General features: G+C 36.5%; 1 protein-coding gene across 1 annotated transcript in view; it reads left to right on the top strand.

Moving 5' to 3' along the window:
* Positions 1–12856: 12856 nt before the first annotated feature.
* The window catches only part of LOC150103687 (cubilin-like), a 55248-nt gene continuing 42684 nt past the window's right edge, over positions 12857–25420 (top strand). Inside the window, exons 1-2 of the mRNA XM_090397051.1 lie at positions 12857–12970; positions 23397–23421. Coding sequence (XP_090253177.1) covers positions 12860–12970; positions 23397–23421 — 136 coding nt within the window. The 5' untranslated portion in view covers positions 12857–12859. The remainder of the gene's footprint in view (positions 12971–23396; positions 23422–25420) is intronic.

Raw genomic sequence — 25420 nt, 5'->3', positions numbered from 1 at the left:
CGCTTTTGTTTTTTTTTGTTTTAATAATCCCATCAGCATGAAGGTTGGTAGCCTTATTTTGGGGTAAAAATATGGTATCTATATCCTACCCTTAGTACTGTGAGTCGGATTAAGGGAAGTTAGATCATCTCGAAACTTCGCTCCTCAGATCAGATATTCGATTTTTTCAAGTTATTTCAGGTCTTCAGTAAGCAGGGTGAGAAGCCTTCGCACGTAAAGTGGGTAATGGAGTTCCTCGACACTTTCACAAGCTTCAGCGCCCACAGTGCCATTCGAACCGAATGATCACGTTTACGCTCATCAGCATATGGTACAGGTCAAATCAAATTTGAATCCCTTTTCTTCAGTATTCTTGGAAAGAAAGAGCATTCTCTGTTCGAAGGTTTTTTAGTTATAGTTTTTAGCAATAAGGCAATAATAGCAATTTTTAGTTATTTTTTAGTTTTTAGCAATAAGGAATATCATCGAACGCTGTTTTATTTCTCACCAGGGAGTAGGAGGACCTTTTTAGCAGTCATGTCATCTTTAGTCTTCACCTCTACCAAAGATTCATAGACACTCCCCCCATCTTGTGTTCCTAATCTTAACTCGTATTATTATCTGAAATGGCGTAGGATCCATTTTTTACTAAATTGCCAAATTAATATTCCGAGTTGGAGAGAATAAAACCCTACTTGCCTGCGCCAGAGTCGAGCTCTGATACTGGCTGCAGATAAAATTATTGAGATGTACAGAAATCTCACGGTTCTGAAATTACACGTCTGCAAACAGCCCGTCCATGTTAGTAACACAATACCAGCTACTGTTAAAAATTATTTCACTTTTCTTTTCTCCTGAAGAAGCGTGGAAAAGCAAAATCGGCTGAGGGTTATCAGTTTTGCGTTATTCTCTGGGAGATCACCTGAAGAGAGTCACATTTGAAGCACCTATTGCTACCGCCCAGGCTCTCCCCCTAACTTCACTTTTCTGTTCATCGGTGGATTTGTCTCTTTTCAGCGGAACTGCACTCGCTTCGTGGAAAAAAGTCCCCGCCACCTCTATGCGAAAACAAAATTATCTCACTTTCCGTTGAGAAGCTCTTGTGAAGATTTGTGAGTCCCAGACGGGATTCGAACCCCGGTGTTGATAATCAGAGGAGAAAAGTGATTGCCTTATCCAAACCAGTTTCACCTGCTCGAAGAGTTTTTGCGCGAGTGCGTTTACATCTATTTTAATCACGTGTCAAGACGAAGACCGCTCAATACGAACTTCGATGTATTTTTTTTTTTTTTGTAATCTGTGCGTAACGAGAATTCAAAGAAGCCCCCAGCAGAACGATCCACTTGCAGAAATCATCGACATTGCTCGTGAATCTTTTTTAAGAAGTCCAATGAGAAAACAGTGCAGTTTTGAGGTTGGGCGTCCTTCGGTCCCATCTTCACGTTTCGCATCCGTCACTGAGACAAACAAACCTGCTTTGAATTTGCTGCGAGAAAGGGTCAACCGATGGAAGAAGAAGAAAGAGGCTCGTCAACGGACCTGCATTTTTATAAGAGGCACCGACAGATGAGCCAACGTGAATTAGCTCAGCTGGTGGATGCATCACTAATTAATAACACTTCGAACCTTCATCGCTCAGTTGGTTTCAGCGAAACCCTTTGGTTGGTAAGACCTGAGTTCAAACTCGTCTATGACGCGATCAACTTTTATCTGAGCTTTTCGATCTGAGGTTAGTTAGTTAGGGGGGAGGGGAGCTTTTTCTCTCGAAACAGGCAAACTGGTCCATGAACACACGAATCTAAAGACGGATATATAACGCCCCCCATTATAACAGTTTGAATAAAACCATATTTCAAATACTCAATACTGTACTGTCGACATTTCTTCTTATATTCAGACATGAAGTAATAAAATTTGCAAAAATATTCACAAAATAAAAGATTTAATTTACACTTTGTGACTCCACTTATTTATCACTTTCGACTGATGATTGTTGGCAAAGCACACAAAAAATAACTTATTCCTAAACCACTGGTATTTATAGATTTGAAATCTAGCCCGAATCGACTTGCATGCATTGACTTGTTTGCGATACCATCGTACTCGTGCTTTGAACATGTCACTGCAAGCACCCATATTCCTGTCAAAACATGCTGAATTGAGTGAATTACCTACGTAATAGTTGACCGACATACTACTAGTTAAGACTCGTCTGCTGCGTGGATAGACTAAAGCTTGTATGGCACGATCAATTTTTACAATAGCAAAAAATGAATAAATTTTTTAAGTATATAAAAAATAGAACTTAAAATATCCTGTATGACACGTTCAATTTTCTCATTGACATAGAAAATTGACATCTATTTCTATCTAACATGGTAAATTTTCAAAATAATTAATTTTTAAATATATATTATTAGTATTCCTTTATATATACCTGAAGAAGGCTGCTATATGCCGAAACTAGTAGTATTTATCATTAAAATCTTTATATGTTATCTCGGTTTTATAGTCATTAAATCTATATTTTTTTCATATATATATATATATATATATATATATATATAGAAATGTTGGATAGTTCAGGATATATATATATATATATATATATATATATATATATATATATATATATATATATATATATATATATATATTCCTGAACTTCTACTCGGTTGTTATGGTCCACTTTAAAAATAGATATTTAATGACTTTAAACCGAGATAAAATATTAAATTTTAATGATGATGATACAACTAGTTTCAGCCTTTTACAGCCTTCATCAGGTATCCACTAAAGGTAAAACACAATAGTAAAAATTGAAGTTACAAAAAACTGAGAATTACGGGCAAAAATGCAATATATAATTGACATAAAAAACTTGTATTTTTCAAGTTGTTCTATCCAACGCGCATTGTCTGTTGCGTGCGTGCTTGTAAGTTCTCTCGAACGCCAGTATTGAACAACTGCAGTATGGCTAGCAGGGATGGTAACTCAAATTGTTGTTTAAGTGTTCAGGATTAAGAAGGATTTCCCTGGATTCCACGATTTTCCTTTCAAACTCATCACTACAGCGAAAAATGTTTTCGGATTTATCCCAGAAAACTGAGTGCTCTGTAGATCATCATGAGGATTGTTTGAGAAAAGAACATGACTGGATAGCGCCGATGCATGTGATCTTTTATAGGAGATCTCTTTTATGTTCTTCTATACGTAGTTCAATAGATTTGTTAGTCTGTCCAAAGTAAGGAATATTACAATCGCACCATAATTTGTAATAATCTGGATGTTTCAGGTTGTACTGAGGCTCCGGATGGCTTATAAGAGAACTGATTTTAGGAAGTGTAGTGAAAAACTTCCTGATGTTGTATTTTTCAAGGACTTTAGCCAATTTATTGGAGACTGAATTAATGAATGGGATGGAGATGCTACCTTTAAAATTAGTAGTTTCCGTAGTACACTGCCTGGGATGATCCAGAAGAAATTTCTTAATCGTTTTTTCAGAATATCCATTTTGTTTAAATATAAGAGAAAGGTGATTCATTTCTTTTAGGAGCTCATCTGGTTCATTTAAAAGAGAGCGTGCTCTGTGTCCTAAGATAGAAATAGTTCCGAGCTTTTGAGGTGGAAAGTGATGAGATTGACAGTGCAGATATCTGTTTGTACGAGTTGGTTTTCTGTATGTAGAGATTTTAAATCTATCAGAGCGTCGTGTAAGAATTACATCCAGGAACGGAAGGCACTTATTTCGTTCTAGTTCGGCAGTGAATTTTATATGAGAATGCTGTTTGTTAAGATGATGAAGAAAATCCATGAGAGATGTGTGTGTCCGTGACTCCATATAATGAAAAGTCGTGAACATAACGTCTCCAAAGTTTCTGCTTAAGTGAGAAGGACGATATAGCTTTCGTTTCAAAATCTTCAAGGAAAATGTTTGCTAGAACCGGGGATAAAGGGTTGCCCATTGCTAGCCCTTGGTTCTGTTTGTAAATGGATTCCCTAATCTGAAGTAGCCAGATGGAATACAATGCTTTAATAAAGCAAATATCTTCTTAGACAATTCGTCCTTGAGTAATGTTAATACCTCCTCCATATGGACGTTAGTAAATAATGGGATAATGTCCAAACTTGCTATGATATCATTTTCGCTGATAGAAATATTTTTGATATGAGAAACGAAATCTGTGGTGTTTTTGATGAACGATGAAGATTTATTGGAGAAACACTTGAGGTATTCTGCAAGATGTTTAGAAAGCTTATAAGTAGGACCATCAATACCTTCCACAATTAGGCGAAGAGGGATGTTTTCATTGTGGATCTTCGGAACTCCATAAATGCGTGGTATAAGAGGGTGCAGAGAACGTAAAGAAAGGCGCATATTGTGAGGAAGTTCACTTGTAGCCTTTAACAGATTGTTTGTGCGGTTTTGTAGTTCTCTTGTTGGATCATCCGGAAAAATTGAATATGTAATGTTGTCTTCAAGCAATTGAAGCATTTTGTTGTGGTAATCTTCAGAGTTGAGGACGACTGTGTCACTGCAGGTAAAACAATGATGTTTTTATTCTTTTCAAGAATCTTTAAGGCTTTTCTTTAGGGAAAGTGAAAGATTATCCGATTATATATAAATATATATATATATATATATATATACATATATATGATCATATGCTTCTACTCGGTTGTTGTGATACATTTTTAAAAAATAGATTTAATGACTTCAAAAACCGAGATAACCAATTAAGATTTTAATGAGAATAATACAACTAGTTTCGGCTTATAACAGCCTTCATCAGGTATTCATAAAGGAAGAGAATAGTAATAAACATTGAAGTATCTAAAAACTGGAAATTACAGGTAAAAATTGTCACGCATAATTGATACATAAAAAACGTTGTATTTTTTCAAATTGTTCTAACAGGCGTGCCATTATTTATTGCAAGTGTGTGTGCAGGCTCACGTGAACGCCAATGTTGAATAAATGCATCATGGTTATCTGGGATGTTATAACTCAAATTGTTGTTTAAGTGGACAGAGTTCAGCAGGATTTCCCTTGATTCTACAATTTTTCTCTCAAACTCATCATCACAGCGAAAAATATTTTCTGATCTATCCCAGCAAACGGAGTGGCTTTGTTGATCATCATTAGGATTATTTGAAAAAAGAATATGACTGGCTACCGCAGTTGCATGAGATCTTTTGTAAGAGATGTCTCTCTTATGCTCTTCTATACGTTGTTCAATAGATTTGTTAGTTTGTCCGAAGTAAGTGATATTGCAATCGCACCATAATTTATATACACCTGGATATTTTAAGTTGTGATGAGTAGGCTTTGGATGGCTGATTAGAGAACGGATTTTTGGAAGTGTGGTGAAGAAGGTCCTGATATTATATTTTTTAAGGACTTTAGCTAATTTGTTAGACACTGTGCTAATGTATGGAATGGAGATGCTACCTTTAAAATTAATAGTTTCTCTAGTGCACTGCCTATGAGGATCCAGAAGAAATTTCTTAATCGATTTTACAGAGTATCCATTTTGTTTAAAGATAAGAGATTATTTTACCTGCAGATAAAGGCAATTCCACGGTCATCCTCAACTCTGAAAATTACCACAACAAAATGCTTCAATTACTTGAAGATAATTCGACATATTCAATTCTTCAGGACGATCCTACAAGAGAATTATAAAACTGTACAAACAACTTGTTAAAGACTACGCGTGAACTTCCTCATAATGTTCGCCTCTCTTTACGCTCTCTACATCCTCTTATCCCACGCATCTATGGAGTTCCCAAGATACATAAAGAAAACATCCCTCTTCGCCTAATTGTGGAAGTAATTGATTCACCTACGTATAAACTTTCCAAATATCTAGCAAAGTACCTCAAGTGTTTCTCCAATAAATCTTCATCTTTCATCAAAAACACCACAGATTTTGTTTCTCATACAAAAGATATTCCCATCAATAAAAATGACATTCTAGCAAGTCTTGAAATTATATCTGTATTTACTAACGTTCCTACAGACGAGGTACATACATTACTAAAGGACAAATTATCCAAAAAAAAATGTTTGCTTTATTAAAATATTGCATTCATTCTGGTTACTTCAGATATCAGGACTCTATTTATCAACAAAAACAAGACCTGGCAATAGGCAATCCTTTGTCTCCAGTTCTAGCTAACATCTTCCTTGAAGATTTTGAAACGAAAGCCATATCTTCCTTCTCATTTAAACCAAAAGTTTGGAAACTATATGGTGATGATATTTTCATTATTTGGAATTACGGGCACACATCTCTCAGAGATTCATCATCTTAACATCCAACATCCTAATATAAAATTTACTGCTGATCTAGAAAATAATAACTCCTTACCTTTCCTGGATGTTATGCTTACACGATGCTCTGAAAGATTAAAAATCTCTATGTACAGAAAACCTATTCATACCAATAGATATCTGCATAATCTTTCTCATCATTTTCCACCACAAAAACTTGGAACTATATCTACCTTAGGACACAGAGCACGATCTCTCTTGAATGAACCAGATGAATTACAAAAAGAAATAAATCACCTCTCTCTTATCTTTAAATAAAATGGATACTCTAAAAAAACGATTAAGAAATTTCTTCTGGATCCTCATAGGCAGTGTACTAGAGAAACTATTAATTTTAAAGGTAGCATCTCCATTCCATACATTAGCACAGTCTCTAACAAATTAGCTAAAGTCCTTAAAAAATATAATATCAGGACGTTCTTCACCACACTTCCTAAAATCCGTTCTCTAATCAGTCATCCAAAGCCTCCTAATCACAACCTAAAATATCCAGGTGTATATAAATTATGGTGCGATTGCAATATCCCTTACTTCGGACAAACAAACAAATCTATTGAACAACGTATAGAAGAGCATAAGAGAGACATCTCTTACAAAAGATCTCATGCAACTGCGTTATCCAGTCATGTTCTTTTTTTCAAATAATCCTAATGATGATCAACAAAGCCACTCCGTTTGCTGGGATAGATCAGAAAATATTTTTCGCTGTGATGATGAGTTTGAGAGAAAAATTGTAGAATCAAGGGAAATCCTGCTGAACTCTGTCCACTTAAACAACAATTTGAGTTATAACATCCCAGATAACCATGCTGCATTTATTCAACATTGGCGTTCACGTGAGTCTGCACACATACACTTGCAATAAACAATGGCACGCCTGTTAGAACAATTTGAAAAAATACAACGTTTTTTATGTATCAATTATGCGTGCCAATTTTTACCTGTAATTTCCAGTTTTTAGATACTTCAATGTTTATTACTATTCTCTTCCTTTATGAATACCTGATGAAGGCTGTTATAAGCCGAAACCAGTTGTATTAGTCTCACTAAAATCTTTATAGGATATCTCGGTTTTTTAAGTCATTAAATCTATTTATTTTTCTATCTATTTATTAATTTATTAATTTATTTATTAAATCTATCAAATTTAATATATATATATATATATATATATATATATATATATATATATATATATATATATATATATATATATATATATATATATATATATATATTAAATTTGATAAAATATACACTGGAAGATAAATAACAAAAAAGGACTATTTACATATTATAAGCAGTGGTGAGCTATAAGGGGCTCGCGCGAGCCCTTTGTTAATTTTTTCTGAAATTTGCGAGCCCCTTGTTCTTTTTGTTTAATAATCTTGTAGAACTAGATATAATAAATTTAGTTTAATCCTTTATCCAAGTGTGAGCAAACAAAGTTTGCGCCTGAAAGTATCTTCAGGACTGGGGTAAGGTGGTACAACACCAGGGAAACTCGTTGTAAAGGTGGAGCAAGCTACCAACACTCCTGTCTCAGTATCTCCTATAATGCAAAACACATCTCCTTGCGGATATGTCTAATGTTATGCATTGCGGGAAGGGCCACTACCCAGACTAGTTTCGACCTTTATTGAGGTCTCTTCAGTGGGAGCCAGGCCCAAGTTGAGATACCAGGCAGAAGCTTTAGCAGGTCATCTCTAGCTATAGGAGTTGCCAAATTGCTCACACTTGGATAAAGGATTAAACTAAATTTATTATACTGTAACCAAGTGAAAAATAAACTTTCAACATCTTTCTCTAAATCCAGAGTAATCTATTAAAAAAGGGTGGCACACCATTTGGCAACTCCTATAGGTAGAGATGACCTGCTAAAGCTTCTGCCTGGTATCTCAACTTGGGCCTGGCTCCCACTGAAGAGACCTCAATAAAGGTCGAAACTAGTCTGGGTAGTGACCCTTCCCTTAATGCATAACATTAGACATATCCGCAAGGAGCTGTGTTTTGCATTATAGGAGATACTGAGACAGGAGTGTTGGTAGCTTGCTCCACCTTTGCAACGAGTTACCCTGGTGTTGTACCACCTTATCCCAGTCCTGAAGATACTTTCATGCGCAAACTTTCTCTGCTTACACTTGGATAAAGGATTAAACTAATTTTATTATACTCTAACCAAGTGAAAAATAAACTTTCAACATCCAAAAAATTTCATCAAAAACTTGTAGAACTAGAAAATACCACCGTGAAATGTATACATGCTACTATAATTGCTACTTTAAATTCATATGGATTTTCTGATAACTATATAAAAAATCATTTCATTTCATTTTCTTCTGATGGAGCTAGTGTAAAATTAGGAAACAAATTAGGTGTTGCAATCAAACTTCTACAAAAATTTCCCAACGTTGTGATTTGGCATTACGCTCATCGTTTACATTTAGCAGTAGACGATTCGATAAAAAACATTAAAGAAATAAATCATTTTGAAATATTTATGGATAAATTATATGCTTTTTATCATCAATCACCAAAAAAATCAACGAGAATTAAATACGATTGCAAAAGACCTTGGTATCGAAATTTTAATGATCTGCCGTGTGTTTGGCCTACGATATGGCAGCTTGAAGTTTACGAGCGGCTCTTGCTCTGTGGAGAAATTACCCAACTTAGCATTATGCAAGCATTTTGCATCGAACGATAAATATAAGGGCTTTTTAAACAGACTTCTCAATTTGGAATTTTTAAAAGATCTAGAAAATGAAAATTATGAGGATTTGGAAGATGAAGAACACAAAAACGTTTTAAATGTATGTTATCATTAATGAATGATATCCTACAGGAATTATTATATCTATCAGAAGCTCTACAAAGTCGCAATATAAGTATTATAAGGGCTAAGTTAGATTTTTTTTTCTTGCTCGACGATGCGAACCCTTTGCTAAAATTTCCATAGCACACTACTGATTATAAGAATGTATATTACAGAGGGAAAAAAAGGGTTTTCTTTTTAGATATACAACAGAAATGAGGGGGGAAAGTACATTAGTGGTAGACAGGATGTGTCTTTTCAGTAAGAGTCAATATTACAGTTCAGCCTCACTTTTAGTTATTCTTCAGCCGAAGTGTGTTGTCGTCGGTAATTAAGAAAAGGGTATCGGTTGGATTCCACTCTATGATTTTTGCGACAGTTCCCGTTTCTTTGTAATAATTCTGCTCTGTGGTTTCCGACGTAAGCTACACATGAGGGTTTGTTCCGATTCAGTGATGGCTGGGTCCTGGTTATATTTTGTTTGCTTAAGGTAGAAACTGTAAACTTGGCGCAGATGAAGAGGAAATTGCATATTCTGTGTTTGTTCTCTCCTGTAAGGACTAAATTCCAGTGGTCTTCTTGGCTAGATATTCGTAGAAGGTTACTCGAAATCTGATTTTCGTTTGATAATTTGTGCTCCGCATGTGATGTCTGTCGATTCTCGGAATAAATGACAAAAATAGATGATAAACGTTTGCATCAGCATAGGGCGGGCCCGAGTTAAGCCCCTTTGGCAAGCAGTTTCGACTGTTTACAAGGCACAAACTTCCTCAACTAAGACAAATCCCCCTCTCTGCAGCGCTGATTTCCAATGAAAAGCACGCGTTCGTATTTTAATGTGGTTAATTTGCGCCACCCTCACCTCGTTGGCCTTTGCTCGCTTCCTCCACAATTTCTGCATATAAATGGAGATCAGAGGGGATAAGATCGATCACGATGCACGCACACACACACAACTCGAGAAGATGCACAAGCTGCTCCTATCCACATCAAACAGTGTACTTGATCTGGAGAGGAGCAGGTTGCGGTGTTTTTTTTTTTTTTCGTAATACGGTACCGAAGGAACGCCTCTTAGTTTAAAACTTCGGACATCCAGATCATTCAAGTGTGCCATACTGGCGCATCCTTTACGCATACTATTTGAACGAATTTTAGTTTGGTGTTTGCCAGAATACGCCCATTACATTTCGCCAACTCGGCTGTTCTGTCGGCTTCGCTTAATGGCGCGATCCCCACACGTAGTGACGAACTACACAAAGAGTCTAATTCTGCCACAATTCCAATCTACCAAGTGACTCCAACCTATTCAGACTTCATCTACTTTCAAGCAATTGGAATCTGATCCGATGACAAGAAAAGGCATCTTCCCGTCTGTCTCCGCACAGAAGTGTGTTCACAAGTCTTCGAGATGAATATTTTGCCAAAAGAATTGAGATGGAAAGTGACTCCGCATCAACCGATGAATTCGCATGAGCCGAGACTTCTAGCTCCGACCAGAGTTTGTTTGTCCGTGTTCTCGAAATTTAGAGGATGGGCGTAGTCCTCCTGTGTCCAAAGTACACATCCTCCGGGGAGAACACTTCAAGTACTTCACTCAAAATGCACTTCGATGAAGCTCAAGAAGAAGAAGAAGAAGAAGGGAAAAAATGCAGGATATGGAATTTGTCCCTAGCCATACCGGAGCTAATTGGTTTACGGTGCAATAATTGTTTATTCCTAACGCAGATTACTTCCTTCTGGACGCCAATAAATGTGAAAGCAGATTGTAAAGTTTTTTCCCCTTCTCCAAATCCGAGATGTGATATCTCGAAAGAAGAGAAAAGTGTGTGATAGATTATTCTCTGAAGGATTTTCTGCATCTCTGAAGAAGAGACGAGAGAGAATCCAGATGAGAAAAAACCTGTGTCCTGCTGGCCCTTTGTCCTGCTAGTTATTTGTATGCTTCCTATAATAGTACCAAATGTTGAATAATCACGTGTGTAACCCAAGAGCAACAGCTCATCCAGGTTACGATATGCATAAAGTTACAAAAATTTATGTGATGCATTTTCATTATATACACATGTGTACATTCATATAATATACATATTATTATAATATAATTACATAATAAAATCGCAAATAAATAAAATTTCATCATACAGAGAAAGTTGCATAACAATTAATTAGGAACAAAATAAAACCAAGCAGTTGAATAGCATTTAAATTTTACGTTTTACACATGAGACTGGATCTTTCAATACAAATATGCTAAAAAACAATAATTTATACAATTATTTTGAACAGAACTTCCTCATTTCTGTGGGAAAATAAATACGCTTTGATTAGAGTTTTGTATTGGTTTGGGTTAGTTTCATTTCTTGCTGTTAAAGGTAGTGTGTTGAATACTTTTGGCGCCAAATAAGTATAATGTTTGTGTGTTGCTTCTTTATTTGCTTTTGGAACGAAATATTTTAGGTCCCTGTGTCTACTAAGGAAAGCATCTTGTTTGATATTTACGTATTCGTTGTCGTTTTTTATGAATAATAGCACCCTATAGACGTATAAACATCTAAGGGGTAGTATGCTTAGTGCGGTGTATTTATTACACATTCAGTATCCTTATATTTGTTTCTAGTTAAGATTTGGATTACTTTATTCCGAGTATTGAAGATGTAAATCTTTAATACTCGGAATAAAGTAATCCAAATCTTAACTAAATAAAGGGGGAGGGGATATGGGACTGAATACTGAAAAGAACAACAAGCGCTAATTTCAGAGAGAGAGAGAGAGAGAGAGAAATTGGTTCCATCTTCATGCCATCCCTTAATCACTATTCAATCGTATTTGGTACCATTTCAGTGCTCATTCGGTGTATTTCGCTGTACTCACTGACGGCGCACGCATTACCATGAAGTTCTTCTGAAGCAGAAAACTATTTGATGGAATCCTAACAATTGGTTTCTTGCGTAATTCTGATTCTGTTTGTTGGATATCCGAAAGCGAAATCAAACTCTTTGCTTTGAGCTTTCGACAACAAATGCGACCCAAAATTCCAAATGCAACCAAACTCCCCCTTTTCTGTCAACAATTAATTTCTTCAGTTTTCCTGTCCAAAACTGGTTCGTTCTGACTCTTATTGAAATAATCTTACGGTCACAGACGAGATTTCGTTTTCTGTGTGGTCGATTGAACGCTTCGTAAACGTGACCGTAAACGGCTCTCAGTGATGACGAAATAGCTCACAATGCACCAGTCGTGTGCACCCCCTGAGGTTCAAATGCTTCTGTCAGTTTGCGAACCCGAGGCTCATTGCATTGATCAAATGAGGGTTTCGGAGGTGAGTTCATCCCTGGATAGTTAATAAACTGCCGCTACTGCATATTAGGAGAGAGAGAAAGAAAAACCGGATGTGGGGTAACACCGTGACCTACAGTAATGACCCTAGCGACTGGCTGTGCTTCTGAGTGTGCTGGGGAAGCCACGGCATGGAGGACTGCAAACAAACATTCGTCACACTTCAGGAAAGAGCGGGGCTAAGGTTAACATGTGTCAGCGGAAGTCCTAACCGCGTGAAAGCGACGCCCACCCCTCAGGTGTCCCTTTCTAGTAGAGCTCCTTCGTTTTCCACGGCTGCTCCTCTCAAGCAGATCGACTTCTTACCTTGAGATGACGTCGCGTTGAAGTTTCATGACGTCATCGCTTCAGAAGCAGCTTCTGGCGGTCCGTGCTTCATCCAGTGCGGGACGATGCTCGTGAAAGGTTACCTGTTGATTCTGTGCGTCCTCGAGTGGGGCTTCGCAACGGAGGTCTACACCGACCCTCGGATATTCGAGCAGTCTAGAAGAGTTGTGTTCCCCGTGAGTATTCTTTCTATTAATCTCTTCGTTTACTCTTTCTAAACGAGAAGGGAGGGATTCTCCTAACCCTTGAAGATAAGCAGGGCATTTCTTGCTTATCTTCAAGACTAAGGAACTCGACGGAAAGTGAGTTTCGTTGCCACGAACTATATGGAGGGTGAACGTGCTTTTCCTTATGAAATGTGAAACCAAAAGAAGAAACGTGAAAAAAAAAGATCGACCACAAAAATGTGTCACCTTTTTCCTCCTTATGCTGATCACTGGACGGTCGTAGCTGGTCTGACGCCATTCGCTTGCGCAAACCTCCATCGGAATATCCGTGATGATATTCGAAAGCATAGCCACGCTCTGAGTGCAAAGTGGTCCGTAGAGAGCACTGTTTTAAACAGCCTTCCAAAGAATGGTCATCTCTCCGCACTCCTTAATTCTTCTTCTTCTTCTTCCTGCAATACATCGCTTGTGGCAGAACAGAAGGGAAGATGAGCTCAAAAAAGCTACTGACTGATCTTCAACAGAAAAAGGCTTGCAAAAACCAGAACGGTTCTTTAAAAAGTTAAAACATCCGTTTCTTATCGAATTTACTAATTTATGATTGGCACAGGAGGGGAGCAGACGCTGGTCGAGAAACACTACGCAAGCGGATCTCCATGTGGAGGTGAATTCTGTGAATATTCAGGCTTTACGTTTTTCAAAGATTTCATATTATACGTTCCACTCACTTTAATTATAAGAAACAAAAAAAAATCGAACAAATATATATCGCTGTGGTAAGAAGTAGCAGCTTTTGGTCCCTTCGAGATCCGTTTTCATTCTCAAAATGAAGCGTAGTTTGCTTTCATGTACAGTCGTTGAAAATGTTACTTCGGATTCATTTGCAAAATTCGAAGCCTCGCTGTTTCTAACTGGAAAAGCTCCTCACTCTACGTTTTCTTTCATTTTCCAAATTCCCTGCTCGATATTTCGTCTCGACTGGATTTGGCCTAAGACTCTTTTATCAACTCCCATCATGGCTTTGACGGAATGATTAAAAATCTCTTTTGATCAGCCGGTTAAACTAATTCATCATTCTAACCAGCCACTCTGAACCCCTTCGATATCTTTTCTTTAACTCTTGATTCACTTTCTTCCATACAGGCTTACACACATCAAAATCGTCTTCTCTTCCTTTTCAGATGGACTTCTCAACAAGCCATTTGATTGCCACTACCACTAAGGAACTAATTAGTTCCTTAATGGTAGTCACTAAGGCGAATGGGTTGAATCTGCTCATTGCGTTGTGTTGTGTTGTGTTGTTCGCCTGTTGTTTTCCACAGTAAAATCCTCATGGGAAAGTGCAGACAATTTAGAAGGGTCAACGTATTTTCGGTTGTTTACAAGATTATGACCCACAATATGAAATTTCTCTCTCAATATGTCAGACATATTTTTTTCTTTTGATTTTCATGAATGTCCAAGGATGTTCGCGTCGATAAAAAGAAACTGAAGTTCGTGTCCTTTTCTTCCCATGCTGAAGCGTGTAACATCTCAGGCAGATTTTAATCAGATCAAGAAATTTCTGGTGTTTACCTTCCATAACTTTTTACTGCGTTTTCGCATTTTTAACTTTCGCCTAAAGAATGCGTTTCCTTCCACCACGCCAAACCCCATCGCATACGATGGGTGCCTTCATTTTAAGCAAAGAAGAATTAAAACACTAATCATCATTTGCAATCCACTACGTTTTCTAGTCCTTATGAAATATTTCTTTTTTCGTAACTGACATTACGAAACTTGTAGTCAAATTGCTGGTGCGAAAATATGAATTCTGCAGAATCCATTTAGCGCGGATCTTTTTACTAGCATCTCATACGGTTGGGACAATCCCTTGAAATATTTCAAGAAACTCTCTTATTCAACTCCTAGTTATTGTTTGGTAATTGCGCATAACACACACACACACACACACACACACACACACACACACACACACACACACACACACACACACACACACACACACACACACACACACACACACACACACACACACACACACACACACACACACACATAAAATTGATGCAACAGATTTACTAGGCTTAAGAAATAACTAAAGAAATTTAATGACTAGAAGCCGAGAGATAACAAAATAGAAAAAATACTATTTATTTGATCGTACAACTAGTTTCGTTTTTTTTAGAAAACTTCATCGGGTGCATAACATGAAAAAGAAATACAAAAATGTACATTACAAGAGAACAACAGCTATAAATTAACTCACAAAAGTATTGCTGACATTCGAGGCATTCTGGATGCCATAGTATTGCTGGGAACATTCACCCGACTTGATCTCGTGAACGCCAAAGCTGGATAGCCAAAGAATTATAATCAGGTAGGTTTAAACTAAAGTTAGTATTAAAATGGACCGGAATGAGGACAGTTTCTGTTGATTCCACGATTCCTCTCTCCAGTTGATCGTAGCATCTGAAAATGTTTTCTGATTTGTTCCAAGATCGCTGGATGAGCGATAGAAACTTCATCATCATGGTTAGCAAAATTAAGATAGATAGACCGATGGCTCTGGTGCTACTACATGTGATGATTCTCACATGCTTTTCCGTAAGTAACTCAACGGATTTCTCCGTCTGGCCAAAACAGAATAGTGCATTGCAGTTACACAAAAGGCGGTAAACTCCAAAATACTTTAGGCTGTCATGTTTCGGTTTAGGTGTGTCGAAATTTGAAAAAAAGATTGAAATTTTTTTCTAATGTGGTATTTCTCTCGGCTTCTGTTCTATTTATTAAATTTCATCGATCACTGTGTGTATATACACACACACATACCTTATCCATGATACATTTCGGATTACTTAAATACTCCAAGAACTTTGAAAAACTTTATGACGTATTTGGAATACTTGAAAGTATTTTAAGTACTTTCTCTATCCATTCATAGTTGACGTGCGTTGGTCAAGTCCTCTTCTTTACTGCAAGTAAATTGAAATAATTTGATTTCGTTGATATTAAGCCGAAGTAATGATTATTGACTTGGATGGGCGAGTGGATTGCATCTTTGTTTCTAATTAACGCCCTGTACATTCGAATTCAGGCGAGACTTTAAAGCGGTAGATGGTTTCATCGTCTAGTGTGACTCCATCTCCCTGCTCACTGGAGAACCTAAAGTGGCTTAAAAGTTCCATATCTACAGTAGCATTCCCATCTAATCCAAGGTACCACAGGGTGACAGCCTTTCGCGGTTGGAAGTCACCTTGAAAAAAAAGAATGAATAATATAAGCACGTATACACAAGAAAGATATTTAATTTACCAAATATTTCAGTCTGGAAATAGCAGACCATCTTCAGTGGAACTACAAGAACAATTTTTAAAAAAATACAAGGTGGAATACCAACAATAGATCATTTAAAAATAGAACAAGCCGCGTGGTGTTATATCACTAAGTATTAAAGGGAATATTTTTAAGCAGAGACATGATTGAAATAAAGATATTAATTAATAATATTAAATAACACAAAATTAATATGAATTAATGAGTTATCCTGATTAGACTTTCTCAGTTTATATAGATATACAGTCATTCCGATTCAGGTTAGGATGATGGAGTAAGGCCTCTACACTTTCTTTGAATAAACGTTCGAATTTATAACGGGATCTATGTAAGAGGCGAGTTTTTGACCAAAGGATGTTGTGGTTAGTTTCAATCCCGTGCTGAGCCAATCCAGATTTTTCAGGTTTTGTTGTGATGAATGGAGGATTGATGTTCTTGGATTCTTTTTTCTAGAGAGCGTCCAGTTTGTCCAAAATAGGAGAGATCACAATTGCTGGGAATTTGATAAACTCCAGGAAGAGACATAGTTGAGCGTTTGTCTTTAGGAGAAGGAAAATGGGAAGACAATTTGTTAATAGGTGAATACGTAGCTGTTAACTAATATTGCTTCAGAATTCTTGCGATAGGTTCTGATATCCCGGAGATGTGTGGAATTGGAACTCGACGTATTGAATCTTTGTGTTTTCTGGTGGATTATAAGAATCGAGAAGATGTTGAGTACTCTTTTCGGAAAAGCCATTGAGTTTCATGTGTTGTTGGATAGTAGAAAGTTCTTTCTGTAGAAAATTAGAAGTAGAACAATTAGTTTGGGCTCTTCTGATTAGACATTTTATGATTCCTGTTTTTTGATGGGCTGGATGATGGGCTGATTCTTTAAGAATAGAACGACCTGTGAACGTTGGTTTCCTGTAAACTGTAGTTGTAAGAGTATTTGAAGGTGGCCGGATGAGGAGAATGTCTAAAAAAGATAACTGGTTGTTTTCTTCCATTTCCATAGTAAACTTTATACGATGATGTAAGGAATTGATACTGTTTAAAAAAGAAGGTAAGGAGTGTTTGTTGTGCGGCCATACAGTAAAGATGTCATCTGTATATCTTACCCAAAAGGATGGTTGAGGGAAAATAGATGAGAAGAGGACTTTTTCTAGATGTTCTAAATAAAAGTTGGCTAAAGCAGGAGAGAGAGGACTTCCCATGGCCGTTCCTTCTACTTGGCTGTAAAATTTGTTTTCATCATCATCATCATCATCATCATCATGCATATCAAGGATTTAGGCCTAGTATGGCCTGTTCTGGCCTTAGAAGTCATCGTTCAATCGTTTAAGAGGACGTCCTGGTTTTCTTTTTCCTAATGGCTTTAAGGCTTGTTTCAGTAATCTTTCTATTTTCATTCTTTGAACGTGTTCCACCCATTTATGTTTATATTTTTTAATTTTTTCTATTACTGGTTCTTGGTTTAATTCTTTCATAATTTCTTCGTTTCTTTTGTGATCAAATAGGGTATACTTTGCAGTTTTTCTCATAAACTTCATTTCTGCTGTTGTTAATCTTTGTTTGTCTTTTTGTTTTATTGTCCAGATTTCGCTTCATATACATTAAGACTGGTAGGGCTAATGCATTGTATACTTTTAGCCTGGTTTGTTTTTGAACTAGGTTTGGTTTAAATATAGAGTTAATTACACCTGTTATTTTTAAATATTTTGCAATTTTTACGTTTATATCTTTTTCATTTTCATATGTGATCGTACATCCTGGGTAATTAAATGAATTCACCTGTTCTAAGATCTTGTTATCTATTGCTATTTTAGTTCTTGCTGGATCTTGTCCTTTAAAGGCCATAGCTTTTGATTTTTCTGTCGATATTATCATACCATAGTCTTTGGATATCTCATTTAGATCTAAAATAGCTTTCTGTAGTTTATCTTCAGAATTGGTAATTATTATTTGGTCGTCTGCAAAGAGGAGAGTGTTTAAGTTAACTGTAGGTGAAAGTTTAATTCCTTGATGTAATTTTTTATCCCATTTTATTCTTATTTCATTTAAGTAGATATTAAAAAGAGTTGCTGAGAGGGGACATCCCTGTCGGACCCCTTGGTTTATCTCTCTTGTATATGATAGCTCGTGATTTAATCTTATTTGTATTTGATTATTTTCATATATACTTATGACAGCTTTTAGGATATTATTTGGTATTTGTCTTTATTTTAATATGTTAAATAATATGTTTCTTTTAACTTTGTCAAATGCTTTTACAAAGTCAATAAATGCAATATGTGTTTCTAAATTATATTCTCTTCTTTTCTCTATTATTAATTTTAGGCAGAAGGCTGGGTCTATACATGATCGTCCTTTTCTAAATCCATTTTGTACCTCTAGAATAAAGTTTTCAGAATATTTCATTAGTTTGTTATTTAAGATTCGGCTATATATTTTGTAACATGAATTTAGTATACTGATACCTCTATGTTGAATAATTTTTATTTAAAAATAATAAGAGTCTTTCTTTGAATCTAGTTCCTGCATATTTATATAGTTCTGAACCTAGTTTATCTTCTCCAGGTGATTTTCCGTTTCTTGTTTCTTTCAGGCTGATTTCTAATTCTTCTTTAGTTATTTCCTTTTCATTTTCATTAATTGTTTGCCAGTTGTCTTTTTTAAAATATTTGTCTGTCCACAATTCTGTGTAGTAATTTAGAAATTCTTCTAATTTCAATTAGGGTCTTAATATAATTTTATATTTTCTTTGGTATCTGCATTTAAGTGTTTCAAAATCTTATATACATTGTGTTTTATTTTATATAAATCATGTTCTAAATTAGAAACAAATTTGTTCCATGATTCTCTATGTCTTTTTCTGACTTCTCTTTTAGCTATGGCTCTTATTCTTTTATATTCTATTTCATCTTCTAATCTTTTACTGCTTAACCATTTGTGATAGGCTTCATTTTTCTTTTTGATTATTTCTTTCATTGTATAATCTTAGATCTTCAGTTTTTTCCTTTTATTGAATTTTTTGGTCTTTCCTAAGCTTTCATTTGCTGCTGCATTTAGTATCGTTTTTATATTAAGCCATTCTATTTCTATTTCTTCATTTTGTTTTATTTTTTCTAGATATTGGTTAATTCTTTGTTCATATAGCCATTGTACATTTGTGTCATTCAATAGTCTAGTTTTATAAAGAAATGTTTCAATTTTTTTTTCTGTTCTTGTTACTTGTAGTCATTTAGGTGGTAATCTTAATTTTATTTTAACAAGGAAGTGGTCACTGCTTATTTCATATCCTCTGTGAACTCTAACATCTAGTGAAACTTTTGATGTCTTTTCATTTAGTATAAAGTAATCTAATGTTGATTTTCATCCTCTTGCTGCCCAAATATATTTATGTATGTCTTTATGTTTATAGAAGGAATTCATTATTTTTAGGTTATTATAAACTACAAAGTCAATCAATTTTTTACCATTTCTGTTTAGAGTGTGTTCTCCATGTATTCCTATATTATTATTAATTTTCGTGTTTCCAATTCTTGCATTTAAGTCTCCTGCTAAAATTACGTAATCATTTTTATTTATTTTATTATATATGTTTTGTAGCTAATTATAAAAATCAATATTATCCTGTTCTCTTCCCTCTTCTGGGGCATATAAACCAATTATTGTTAAATAGCCCCTATCTATTTTTATTCTAGCTTCTATTATTCGTTCATTCCATAATTTATAATGTTTTAACTGTTTTGAAAGGGAGTTATGAATCCCAATCATGACTCCTGCTTGTGCTCTTTGGTCTTTGTCAACTCCACTGTATATCACATTAAATTTTCAGTTCTCATGGTTCCCTTTAATTTCTTTTTTGTTTCAGTGATTACTGCTATTTAAAATTTCTTTCAATTAATAATTGGTTCTATTTCTTTATATGCTGTTCCTCTTACATTCCAGTTTGCTATGTGTATTATATTTTGTCGTTTCCATTCCAGGGTCGTTTCCTATAGATTCAATCCGATTATCTTTTTCTGTCAGCTTGCTAATAGAATTATGTTCTCCATGTCAGGGGACTAGCCTGACGATGGAATAGTTCAGTGGTAGGGCTGCTACCTTAAGGCTTCTGAACTAGCCTTCTTCCGAATTTAAACCCATAGGAGGAATAGGGTATATTGATGGGGGAAAGGGTAGATTATAGAAGAATTACAGTAAGGTTTATAGAGAGGACATAGTTGTGAGGCCAGAAATGAAAAGATCCCATGGCCCTCGAGTACTCTAATAGCATAAGGGTCATGAAATAAGAAGAGTTGGCTAATAAGGCCTTATAGGAAAGATTAAAGTAAGTGGATCTTCCTCAAAGTAGAAGAAGGAGAGGATAGATCCAGCTAGGGGTCCATGGGAGTGCCGCTTCCCTTACAATCAAAATATTGCCCCTTATGGTTTTGTTTGCCATTAATTTGTTTTGACATAAGAAATATCCAGAGTGTATTACGAAATCGAATAGTTTTTTAATGTCTTCTGGAAAGATGTCAGCAAGTAATTTTAAAGTCTCCTTGAGAGGTACATTTGTATATAAAGATTCTATATCAAAGCTCACCATAAGATCTGTAGGTTGCAATGAGACATTTTGCAATTTTTCTAAAAAATCTGAGGAGTTTTGTAGAAAGGAACCAGAGTTGCCTATGTGAGATTTGAAAAAAATCTCACATAGGCAATATTTTTTTTCACATATTTTTTTCACCTTGAAAAAAAAAAAAAAAGAAAGAAAGAAAGAAAAATTAAAAATAATTTTTTTCCGGAGGAAAATCCTTGCAACTATATACGCTAGCTAAATCGGTTTCAAGTAAAGAACTGGTTCTAAAATTCTTTGCAGCCAGGATGGGATTCGAACCCAGGCGTGTTTGACTAAAAGTAAAAAGTCGTGGTTAAGAATGAAAACCACTTGTTTCAGTCGACTGCGTGGCATAGCAAATTGGGAGAACTAATTTGAGGTGGAAAGACCCGATTTTATACCCGTAGAAAACTCTCCTAAGGAGTCTATTTCCCAATCCTCATTGGGAGGTGCAAAGATTTTCCATCCTGAACCCCTGCAAAACACGTGCACTTCATAGACATACGAGATTATGAAGATAGCATAGTATTAACTGGCCTGTCGCCACATCATCATTGAACTGAATGGGACTACTGCATAAGAGGATGGTTGGAAGGAATCGCGTGTAAACGGAGTATGTTTAAAAATGTTTTTTACCCTTCGAAGCATCGCTAATACGAACAGACTTTTTGTGATTTCAAATATGGTAGGGAAGGAACGATTGTTTGCAATGAAGGCGGGAAATGAACATTGGGATGGACAGTGAGAACGGATTAAACAATGTTTCGTAAAAAAAAATTAAAAGTGTGACGTCATTTATGGGGACCCCCTCAGCTAATGCTCGAGGGAATAGAATCTTGGTCTCAGTTCGACTACGTTTCATCCTGAAAAATTTAATGAAGCTTTTACTCTTCCAAGTTGTTGTCTCGTTGATTTGATGGCGATCTGGGGAAGGATTTTGTTTCTTGGTGCAGCATGCGTTTCTTTTGTAGAGCCCTCGATTCCATTCTCTTCATTTCACTTCATTTGTATCGCGATTTTCTTGTGGCAGCTCATTAAAAGGTACTTATTGGAGCTGCAGGGAAATTTCCGATTTGTAACTCAGCAAACGCACTTCAAACAAGTTCACATCACACGATCGAAGCCCATTCAGTTGGCATTTCATTAAGCCCAGGAGAACGTCCCCTTCCTGCTGTGGAGGATTATTTGTCGTTTCATTCGCATCGACAGTCATGACGTTTTCTGTCGATCGAATGTACGGAATGCAGAGTGATCCGTATTTGAGGTTCCCCTTTCGGAAATGTTTAGTTCTTCAGTGGCGGATGGTCATTCAAGAAGCATTTTTTAGATCCTTCCATATCCAGGAGGTCAAAATATAACGAAACCTGATTTAAGTAGTCCTGTCGAGACCGGAAAACTTCCATCTCAGGTGCGCTACAACCGGTACCGTCTTAACAGTATTGTAGGCCCCTGGGCAAAGCAATGCACTGGGGTCTCTAGTGGCGTGAATTGCACACTCGTTTGCCGTTATTTTCTCTTGTGGAATGTCCACAGCAGCAGGAACAGGTAATGGTATGTCTGGAACTGTATTTGGAGGAGTAGTACTAGTAGCTGGCTTTGCACCCGGATTGAATCAGGATGTTAACTTTGGAAGTTTGCTCATTTTCACTTTCTTCTCTGCAGGTCTTTTCCTCTTCTGTGCCCGACTCATAAAAGTACGCATCATTTCTGCTCAAAGGGTTATCCGCCTGGAAAAAAATATATTTTTTAAAATTTTATTTCTAGTATAGTATGAAAAGTATTTAGTTATTGACGTATTGTGCGCCATCTCCAGTTCTCTTTCTTAACTCAGTGTTCCAGCGAAAGGTCGAGTAATTTATGCACTCTGACAAGAGATCTCTCATGAACAATATGGGAGCATGGGGCCCTGGGCAACTGCCCAGTGTGTCCATACCTTAAGACGGTCCTGACTACCACTCAAAGCAACTCACCCAGTGGAACCACTGGGATTCGTTCGAGAACGCTTGGTGCGTGGAATAACAGCAGGCACCACCGTATGTCCTTGCTCATCACTGACAAGTTATTTAATCGCGGGTTGGCTCCTTTCGTTTACTGACGCCCTCGGCAGCAGTGCGGAGTTTTCTGAAATCGAGTCGACTCTCTCGATTTCAGAAAAGAAATTTTATTTTCGAACCATATGATTGGAGATTTCTGACGACCGATGAACGAACTGTCGTTGCTTTGTCGTGTTTAATATTTCGTTCAGAAAATTTCGTCGGATTAACCGACAAGCAACCTGCGTTATTGCACACAGCAGTTGATAAAGAACTGATGCAGTAATGCCTACAGGAAACTGTTCTGGGTTAAAATCTATTCTTAAAACGTGTGATCTGCGTAGTACTGAAAGGCAGTTTTGTGTTCGGTTACTTGCACGTAATTATTATTACGTATTATTATATTTTAGTTTGTGTGTGTGTGTGTGTGTGTTTTACGCCATGAGTTTATAATTCTTCTTTTGTATTCTTTTCACAGGACTACAGACGGGAGCCCCTAAATGGTGAGTAATTGTAGAGTGTTGGCGTGTCCGAGTAGGTAAGGACTTTGAGTAATTTTGCAAATTGTACAAAGAGTTTTTATTTTGTAGATAAAACTTGTTATGAATGATCGATAGAGAGCGTTTTGCTGTTCAGAAAACACCGAAATGCATTGTGGGATATCATTTAAAGAGCTTTCGATTTCTTGATGAAACAATATGCAGCTCGACTGAATAAAATCATTTGCGATTTCTCAAGACAACGAAGTCGATCTTAAATGATGTGTTGCTGTTTGGGTAAAGTTTGAGAAAATGCGATGCTTTCTGATAAGGAGGACGGAGGATCAAGGCTGATCATTCAGAGGTTTAAGAATATCAGGATTTTTTTCTAATCTATTTTATAAATCAGCACGTTCTCCCTCCCCGAGATTCAACAGAATCTCCCAAACAAGCACAAACGTTCGCTTCGGAAACTGAAAATATGTTCACATTCCAACACCTTCCACACATTTCACAGTCGTTAAAAGCATTTTAAACGCGATGGAAAACAGCTGAATGCGAAGGCAGTTTGAGAAAGTTCGAATTGATTTTAGAAGGTTCCGACCTTAACCCACAACAAAAAATAAAAATTTATTTTTGTTAATTTTGAATGAACAAGATGAAATGAGGCGAGTTCACCTAAGGAGGGCAGAGAAGTTTAGTATCACGACGTGAGTCGTGTGGGGGGGGGGGGGGGGAAGCTAATCCTCACTTCGGCAACAGGCTCTGACCGAAATGTGACGGTTAAGGAAAGACGCGCAAATTCATCAAATATAAAAAGAGAATTAACTTTTAATCGAGCATTTTTGTCCTAAATTCCCCGCAAAATCTTAAAATGTTCAAAAATTTTTTCAAGAAAAAAAAACAAATATTTTACATTCGCTAAAAAGCAATGCAAGCGATGCACATTTCATTCGTGGAGTTTCAAATGAAGAAGAATGTGGGGATTCCTAAGCTGGTACGCGTTAAAAGAAATCTGGTTTCGAATGATATCCCAAATGATGAAATTTTGTTTCTTTATCTCTTTCTTTCTTTATTTTTTTTTCTTGACTCCTTTCACCCCATGGCGAAATAGCTCGTACATGGAAATAACCAAAGTCATTAGTTCTCATTCGGCAAAAGTCAGGTCTTTTTAATTAAGACAATAAATTTAAGTATATTACCGATCCATCCATATTTAATATCCAACTCCGGAAAGAAGCTTATGACAAAATACCCTTTGCTATTCGATTTACCTTCGTTTTTACCACTGAAAGATGCGAACTCCATCCCGGAGTCCCATGTTTGCCTTCCATTAAGACATCCATGAGGTTTCACTGGCCTGACAGCCGTTTTTGAACCACGACGCAACGCAATTCCGATGCCGAAGGATACATGAGCGCTCTGATAAATTTCAAAAGCGATTTTGAGACTTGCATTCTTTCTAGAAAGAATCGGCTATAAAATATGGATGGATCGGTAATATCCTCTATTTGATAATCTTATTTACGCCAAATTGAGCGTAAATAAAAGTCTGAAAAGAAAAATCTTATTCTGCACTTCGCAAAGAGAGTCGCATCTCACTCACGAACATGCAACTCTGCTGCTCAAGATCCATACTTGTGTTCAGGAATCCATTCTGCACTTCGTCGAATCAACCGAATCTACCCGTGCGAATGTGTGAGGTCTCCGTCCTTATCACCATTTGACATTCACCTCGGATCAAGGTCAACTTTGCAACATCGCAGCGTGGGATGACTGCGCACCTTTAATGAAAGAGTACCTTCCGATGACACGGCAAATCTTTTGAAAAAAAAAAAAAAAATCTTGAATTTCACGATGCGAACGAACGCGTTTATATTTAGGGAAAGAAACATTAATCTTGCTGTCGTCCGGTTTGAGACGAAGGTGACTCACAACACCAGTCAGGAAGATGGAGTGGCACTGCACAGTCATTGCAGTGACGAAAGCGTGCCAGAAGCCTTCCCATCGAATGTGTGTCAAA

Source organism: Typopeltis vanoorti, chromosome 8 (assembly GCF_054136105.1).
Source record: "Typopeltis vanoorti isolate ZY-2024b chromosome 8, IOZ_Tvanoo_1.0, whole genome shotgun sequence".
In the NCBI taxonomy this organism is placed as follows: domain Eukaryota; kingdom Metazoa; phylum Arthropoda; class Arachnida; order Uropygi; family Thelyphonidae; genus Typopeltis; species Typopeltis vanoorti.
This window is presented reverse-complemented; position numbering and strand designations above follow the sequence as displayed.